At 59.1% G+C, this 7,876-nt stretch overlaps 1 protein-coding gene across 2 annotated transcripts in view; it reads right to left on the bottom strand.

Annotated features, from left to right (window-relative positions):
* CLK3 (CDC like kinase 3) overlaps positions 1–7,192 on the bottom strand; it is a 10,014-nt gene extending 2,822 nt beyond the window's left edge. The window contains exons 1-8 of one of the 2 annotated variants that reach the window (XM_015638448.3): positions 7,139–7,192; positions 6,789–6,937; positions 4,409–4,616; positions 2,455–2,548; positions 2,121–2,187; positions 1,232–1,348; positions 801–967; positions 592–686 (exon numbers count right to left, since the gene is read on the bottom strand). In XM_015638448.3, coding sequence (XP_015493934.1) covers positions 592–686; positions 801–967; positions 1,232–1,348; positions 2,121–2,187; positions 2,455–2,548; positions 4,409–4,616; positions 6,789–6,937 — 897 coding nt within the window. In that variant the 5' untranslated portion in view covers positions 7,139–7,192. Of the gene's footprint in view, positions 1–591; positions 687–800; positions 968–1,231; positions 1,349–2,120; positions 2,188–2,454; positions 2,549–4,408; positions 4,617–6,788; positions 6,938–7,138 lie in introns of those variants that run through there. The other variant, XM_015638449.3, reaches the window with a different exon arrangement.
* Between the last annotated feature and the right edge of the window lie 684 nt (positions 7,193–7,876).

Below are 7,876 nucleotides of genomic sequence, written 5' to 3'. Positions count from 1 at the left end.
GCTCTGAGGAGTGCTGGGCTGCAGCTCCTCACTGGGCTGGAGCTCTGAGCTTCTGAGTGCTGGGCTACAGCTCCTCACTGGGATGGAGCTCTGAGCTTCTGAGTGCTGGGCTGCAGCTCCTCACTGGGATGGAGCTCTGAGGAGCCCCTGGAGTGCTGGGCTGCAGCTCCTCACTGGGCTGGAGCTCTGAGGAGTGCTGGGCTGCAGCACCTCACTGGGCTGGAGCTCTGAGCTCTGAGGAGTGCTGGGCTGCAGCTCCTCACTGGGCTGGAGCTCTGAGCTCTGAGGAGTGCTGGGCTGCAGCTCCTCACTGGGATGGAGCTCTGAGGAGCCCCTGGAGTGCTGGGCCACAGCTCCTCACTGGGATGGAGCTGTGGAGCTCTGAACATCCCAGAGCAGTGTTACAGAAAATTCCTGAACACTCTGGGCTGCCTTAAGGATTTTGGAAGGCACAGCAAGAAGAAGAACCCTGACTTCCAGTTTGTTCCCACTTTGCAGACTGCAAAGGCCTGGACAGAGTGGGGAATTTGTGCAGGGAGGAAAAAGCAGCCTATTCCTGACGCAGCCTGAGCTCCTTGGGACACACCTCACCTTGTTCTCATTGTACAGAGTGTCAAAATCCGAGTTGACAAACAGGATGTTTTCTGGCTTGAGGTCGGTGTGAGTCAGCTGGTTGTCGTGGAGAACTGCGCACAGGGAGGAGAACAACAGCCTCTCTAAGAACCAGAGAGCAGCACCTGCACAGCTTTGGCCAGCCCAGTGCCAGGGCAGCTCCTCCCAGCCCGTTTGGGGTCACTCACATCTCAGGGCATGGCAGAGCTGGTAGGCCATGTGCCGGATCTGCGGCAGGGGGTACGGCTGGAAGTTGTTCTCTTTGAGGAACTCGAACGTGTTCTTGCCCAGGAGTTCAAAGGCAATGCACATGTGGCCGTGGAAGTTGAACCAGTCCGACATCAGGACGCACAGGCTGCGCAGGGAGAGACAGGCAGGGGTTATCCACCCTCCAGGGATGCCCAGCACAGCCATTCCCATGTTCCTGGCCACTTGAGGAGCTGGCTCAGGAGCACAGCAGCAACCCAGGGAGATGCTTCCTGCTTCACTCAGCCACCTCTGGAGAGAGCTCCCCCAGTTCCCATGGGATGAGGCAGGAGAGGAACAGGGCCACTTCCCCCTCACCACATCCTCAGCCCCGTGCTGCTTCGCGTGCAAGGATGTGGCACTGGGAACTTACAACTTGTTCTCCTTGTCCTTCTCTTTGATTTTCTTCAGGACATTGATTTCCAGCCTGGCAGCCTCTCGGTATTTCCCAACGTTCTTTATGATTTTCAGCGCCACCTGCGATTTGCCTCTGGAAGGAAGGAGACAGGATGGAGTCAGAGGAAAAAACCTGTGTGCTCAGCCCACGGGGACAGGCACAGGGCATTACTGCAGGCACCACTTGGCCTCACAAAGCTCTGCCAGCCACTGGTGCTGCTTGGGCAGTGGCTAGCTGGTCACTGCTGGTCACTGCCAAGGGACACAGCAGTCCCTCAGCTCCCGGTGACTCCAGGGCCACCTGGACCCCTGCAGCAAACTGAGCCCAGACAAGAGGTCAGAAGGGCACAGGGGTCAGATGTAAAGGTTAAAGGAGAGAATGGAGAAGTGCCCTGGCAGATTAGGAGGTCCCAGGGGCCACCCCTCAGCAGGAACTCACTGCAGCACAACCTTCCATGGCTGGGGCTGTGAAAGTCAGGATGGGTACCAGGGAAGAGCTGGATATCAGGGAAAGGCTATTCCCCAGAGAGTGGTGTGTGCTGCCCAGGCTCCCCAGGGAAGGGGCACGGTCCTGAGGCTGCCAGAGCTCCAGGAGAACGCTCTCGGGGATGCACAGGGTGGGATTTTGCTGGGGTGTCATGCAGGAGCTGCACTTGGATGATTCATGTGGGTCCCTTCCAGCTGAGGATATTCCATGATTCTATTCTGTGACCCCCTACTTCCCTCAACACACCAGCCTGGAAATTCTGGGCTGAGGTTTGAGGCAGGCCCTTTCCCCTTGCTCTGAGGAAGGCGGTGACACGTGGAAGGTGACAAACTTGGTCCCATGGAGCCCAGGTGGGACAGGTGCAGGGAGAGGTGCCCACCTGGCGTGGTCCACGCACTCCACCACTTTTCCAAAAGTGCCTTCGCCAAGGCTGCCGACGATTTCATCTAGGAGAGAAAACAGGAGCGGGTGTGAGCCCGGGGTGGGGCTCGGCCAGAGCCGGGCTCCTGCCACTTCACACCAACAAAACGTCAAAGCAAACAAAAGAACTGTCTCTGCTGCTACACTCTTTACAACTCAAGTGTCTACGCTCTGCCTCAGGCAAGTTAGTGGTCAGTAAATAAAACACTAGAGACCCCTCCAGTACAGGACGAGAGATCTGGGCTAACCCGGGGGTAAAAGTAGAGGTAAAGTTTTACGAAAGGTGGCTGTACATCGCTCTTGAAGCCAATCGCCGATCCTGCACACCAGGTGACCTTCCTTGTCATCTTCCACGCTCCTGCTGCGCTTACTGCTCTGTTGGCTTCTCTGCACTCACCGCCCCCCGGGACGGCAATCAGAGCGGTCATTCAAAGGTTGGAGAGACGACGGGGCCGCCGGTGGGTGGATTTTCCAGATCCCAGCATTTCATAAGGCACACAGCATATATAACGATAGGGATATTGCAAGGGACACGTCAAGACACAAAACTAACTTCAAAACAGAAAAGTCATCAACAGCTACAGGTATGGCAAGAAAACTCGTCTCATAAGCTACGGCCTCTGGGGCAGGGAAACGCCCCGCTCTTCCAGGATGGGGAGCTGCAGCGGGAATCCTCTGTTTGCCACGGAGGATGCAGCCAGAGGCACAGCAGAACGTCACCTCTCCGCAGGCGAGCGCTCCTTTTGGACAGGCTGCCCAGTAGAAGCCGCAGTAGCAGGTTTTTTGTTTCCCCCCTCTCTGCACCCTGCTCTTTGTGCCTCAAGAAATGCAGCTGCAGCTGCCCAGAGCTGTGTCCTGCTCCCTTCCCCTGCAGAAGGGGAACTTGCTGCCACGCCGACCCTAAATGCACGTGCTCACGCACCGGGGCACATCAGCCTTCCTGGAACGGGGAGAGCTTTAGGAACGGGACAGGTAAATCAATCCCCAGGGAATGCTTCAGGCGAGGCCTGAGGTGATGTTCACCCCCTGCTACTGGCAAGCTTCTACTGGAAAACCAGCCCAACGTTCCTGCAAGGACCCGGGGTCCACAAAGCCAGCTGCCCTAATTCCTCACCTCGTTCTAGTCCGCTTTCAAAATAGTTACAATCCCTGCAGCCAAAGGAATTCACAGAAACTTTGACATTTCCACGCCTGACATTTCTAGCAGGCTTCTCTTCTGTGCCCCTCGCCCCCCCCAGGCAGGTCCAAAATAATGAGCTAAGATCAGAACTGCCCCCAAAAAATCCAGCTGAAACAGAGGAGAAGGTGGAGAGGAGAGCTGGGACAGCTGTGAGGTGTCGGAGGACTGAGCTCCTGCCAGCCCAGACCCGGCACAGCGTCACCACCACACACCCCCTTGTGCTTCCAGCACAGCCCTGGCTCCCTCAACACCGAAATTCCAAGGTGGGCTGGAAAGGAATCAAAAGGAGGAGCTCAGAAGTTCCCAGCCACGCAGATTATCCAGCTGCCGGGATCAGAGCCGGTATTCAGCCGGGGTAACATTTCAGGTGGGAGGGGAGTGTTCCTTACAGAAGGGAAGAGCTGAAGTGCTGGGTCTGACACCTCACACCACTTTTCCAGGGCGCTCCTGGGAGCACCCCCACCCAGCTCCAAACATTCCCAGTTAATCCCTGGAAGGAATGCTACGTCTCAGGGCGAAGTGTGCAAGAAGCTGAGATCCAAGTGGGAACGTGCGAAGAGGACACGCGCGTACCCTCGGAAGGTGGGACCCTCTCTGAGAAAAAACAGCTCTGGAGAGCCGGGCTGAGCGATCCCACCTGGAAGGGGATCCAGGCACGAAGCCAAACCGAGGAATGCCGCACACCAAACCCCACCCCAGAAGCAGCAGCGGCCGCAGGCAGAAGCGAATCCCTGGCCACGGCTGAAGCGGAGCCGTACGGAGCCCCGGGAGCAGGGCTGGCCCCAGGCCAAGGCTCTCCCTTGTCACTGTCACGTGAGTGCCACTGGAAGCTCTCCCTGATCCCTTCCCTGGCCCTAAAGAACACGGCTTAGTTCCCTCACGGATTAAGGCTACAGGGGTTAGCCCGGCAAAACCCAACAGCTACGAACGCTCCCCGCTGAGCACGACACAGATTCGGGACTTGACAACAAACACAGAAACGGGGTTCGAGGTACTCACCCAGAGCGCTCGGAGCTGGAAGGAGGCAAGAACAGTTAAACCCTGAGCTCGCTGTGGATGCTACTCACCGAGGAGGCACTGCTACAAGACCTGCTCCTGCGTCTCCGGCAGTGGTGCTGGTATCTCTTGGGCCGGTGCTGCTCCCTGCCCCGGGAGCGCCGCCAGTTGCGCGAGCGTGCCGGGTAATATTCCTCCCCGAAGGACGGGCTGCGCTCCTCGAACCTGTAGGCATCGCTGTCCCGCCGGCATCGGCGCTGGTAAGGCATCCTCTCATGGCTGCGGCACAAAAACAGCGCCCTTGAAGCCTGGCAGCACCCAGAGTGCTGAAATGTGGCAACGCTGAACAGCTGGCTGGAGCCCAGCCGTGGAATCGCAGCTTCGGGACTCGAGAACCACCGAGGCCCAAATCCTGCGTGGGACACCCCAATCTCACCCTGTCTCCTGGGCAGCTTCTTCAGTGCCTGGTTCACCCTCTGGAGAAAATTCCACTTTTCCCTAATGTCCACCCCAATGCCCCTGACACAGCTCCCTGCTGTTCCCTCAGGTCCCATCATCCCACAGAGAAATCCTCCTGCTCCCGCTCCCTGCGGCAGGAGCTCCACCTCAAACTGACCACCAAGGAGAACTTCTGGAGAGTAAAACAGCGATGCATTCCCACATTTTAAGGAGCTGGGGAAAAACCACCCTCTGAGAGCTCCAGCTGGGCTGCCTGCCTTGTTGCAGACTCCCATCCCTGGCAGTGTCCAAGGCACCTTGGACAGGGCTTGGAGCACCCTGGGCTAGTGGAAGATGTCCCTGCCTGTGGCAGGGGGTGGCACTGGGTGGGTTTTAAGGTCCCTTCCAACCCCTCAATGCTCCCTGAGCCACCTGTGCCACTGCACACAGGTGTTTGTCACCGCTCCTCCGCCCTCAGGAAGGTGTCTCATGAGTCCTTAACCAAGCAGCAGGGCGCTGGCTGTCACCCCAGGGGGGACATGAGCTCCCAGGGCACATCAGATCATCAGCAAAAGCCACAAGCTCCTGCCCCTGGAGCAACAACCTCCCAAACTCTGCATCAGCAAGGGCCGGGAGACCTCAGAGCAAGCTCAGCTGTGATGGTGCTGACACAGGGGTGTCACACGTGAGGTTCTGGGAACGCTGTGAGCACATCAGTGATGAGAGCAGCTCTCCCTGCTTCTGCCCCCAGAACGCCTTCCCCAGCAGATCTCACTGCAGGTTGGCTTCACACCCCGTTGGGAAAGGAGCAGTGTATTAGGTAGGAGATGTTGCAATTTGAAATAAAAGCAGCGCTTTGGCTTCCCAGCGATAACCCCGGGCATGCTCCGGGCCAGGTCGATGCCATCACCCAGCAACGGCTTTGCCAGCCAAGACCTTCAGCCTGGAAATGGGAATTGCTGCTGCTTGCACCTCTCTGCCCTGTCAACAACCAGCTCTGCTTCATGGGTTATGGCTTAATTAAGCTCAGCTTAATGGGACACCTGGAGGTGGGTGGGGGGTCATCCCAGAGTGGAACAAAATTCCAGGCTGTGCCGAGGCAGCTGAGGCCCATGGTCACTGCTCAGGTACCCAAAACACAACCCCACAGCTCTGTCCAGCATCGACCCAGGCACACCTCGGTGTGCTTTGGACAGACACAGGAAGCAGAAATAATGACCTGAAGGACTCCTCAAACACGTTGAGACTGAAGGGACAAAGCTGTTTTCACCCAATGAAAGCCTGCTTTCATCCAAATCTGTTCCAAATTACCCATCAGATGAAAAAAAACCAAAAAACAAAACAGAAAATCCCGTTGCATGCGCCAGCTCTATTTCACAATCCACCTCCATCAAGTAAACAAAAGCCAGGCTGGGGAGAGAAATTAATCTGGAGAGCATTTCAGGAATTTAAAGATGAGCTCAGCTGCACCTGCCCGGTCCAACCAGTGGAACCACACCAGCCACAGCACCTCCAGCCCACTGCAGCCGCACGGCTCCGGCCTCTGTTCCAGAACCCTGCTCTTATCAGAGGCCTCTTCCCGCTTCCAGCGCCTAATTGTCCCTGTGGAAACGCTGAACAAAGGGAGGATCAAAGGTAAAATCCCGAAGCAAAGCAGGAGAGATGAGTTAGCGGGCAGATCCTTTAGCTGGGATCCATTCTGAGGTGAGGGAGGTGCGTGGTTGCTTTAAATCTGATTTTAATCCTGTAAGAGAGAAGCGGGCTGGCAGGAAAGACTTTAATGCCTCCGCAGCATGGAAACGTGATTCCAGGACAGGCTGTTCCCTCGATAACATGACAGCCGTGGCTTTGGGAAGAACTTGAGCGTGGCAGGGAAGGCACACATACACACACATACGAGTGAGCCCTTCGCTTCCATCCCCTGGATTTAGGGGCTTAAAGCTGCTCTGCAGCCAGGAGCCGAGCTCAGCACGGGGGTTTTTCCGGGGCTAACCCTGCCCGCAGCGCTCTCACCTCCTGGATCGCGATCTCCGGGAGAGGTCCCTGCGGGGCGGGTACCGCAGCCTGCCCTCGTACTCCCTGCTCCGCGACCGCCGCCGCTTCCAGCGGTGCCCCAGCTCGCCGTCCTGCTCCGGGGACCGGAACCTCCTGCAGTGATGCATCTGCGGGGCAAGAACACGGCGGGGCTCAGAGCGCTGGCCCCGAGCGCCGCCGGACCCCCGGGAGCCGGCCGGCCCGTGGCTGGGCGCTGCCGGAGCGCTGTGCCCGCGGGGCCGGGGGGTTGTGGGGCCGTTACCCGCCCGTTCCGCGCCCGCCACCCTCGCGTCTCGCCCCGGCCCCTCCCGCGTCCCCTCCGGCCTCACCGCCGCCACTGCGGCCGCGCTCGGCGGGTGCGGCCCGGCCCGGCCCGGCCCGGCCCCTGCGGCCCCGCAGCGCCGCCGCTTCCGCTTCCCGGACGGGGTTAAACCCGCCTCGGAGGGACGGGCCGGGGTTAAACCCGCCTCAGAGGGACAGGACGGAGTTAAACCCGCCTCGGAGGGACGGGCCGGGGTTAAACCCGCCTCAGAAAGCCGGGCCGGGTCATGGTTAATCCCGCCTCAGAGGGACAGGACGGAGTTAAACACACCTCAGAGGGACAGGACGGAGTTAAATACGCCTCAGAAAGCCGGGCCGGGGTTAAACCCGCCTCAGAGGGACAGGACGGAGTTAAACCCGACCGAGAGGGACGGGCCGGGGTCAAAGCCGCCTCAGAAAGCCGGCCGGGGTTAAACCCGCCTCAGGAACGGGCCGGGGTTAGTCCCGCCTCAGACGGATGGCAGGGGCCGGGACTGAGCTAAAGCCGCCCTGGAGGGACGAGCTGGGTTTGAAGGGGGCTGGGAGGAGCCGAAGCGCTCTAGGTGCCCGCAGTCCGCGTCACCCTGTCCTTCCTCACCGCCATCCTCACCCTCAGCACGGCTTCCTCCCCGAGCTCCGGCCCGCCGGGGTGCTCAGGGCCGTCCTCAGCACAGCCTTCCTCACCATGGCCATCCTCACCTCCCACACGGCCTTCCTCACCATGGCCATCCTCACCTCCCACACGGCCTTCCTCTCCATGGCCATCC

The sequence above is a fragment of the Parus major genome, chromosome 10, assembly GCF_001522545.3.
Source record: "Parus major isolate Abel chromosome 10, Parus_major1.1, whole genome shotgun sequence".
NCBI lineage: Eukaryota > Metazoa > Chordata > Aves > Passeriformes > Paridae > Parus > Parus major.
The sequence above is the reverse complement of the archived record's forward strand: the minus strand, read 5'-3'. Positions and strand labels throughout refer to the sequence as shown.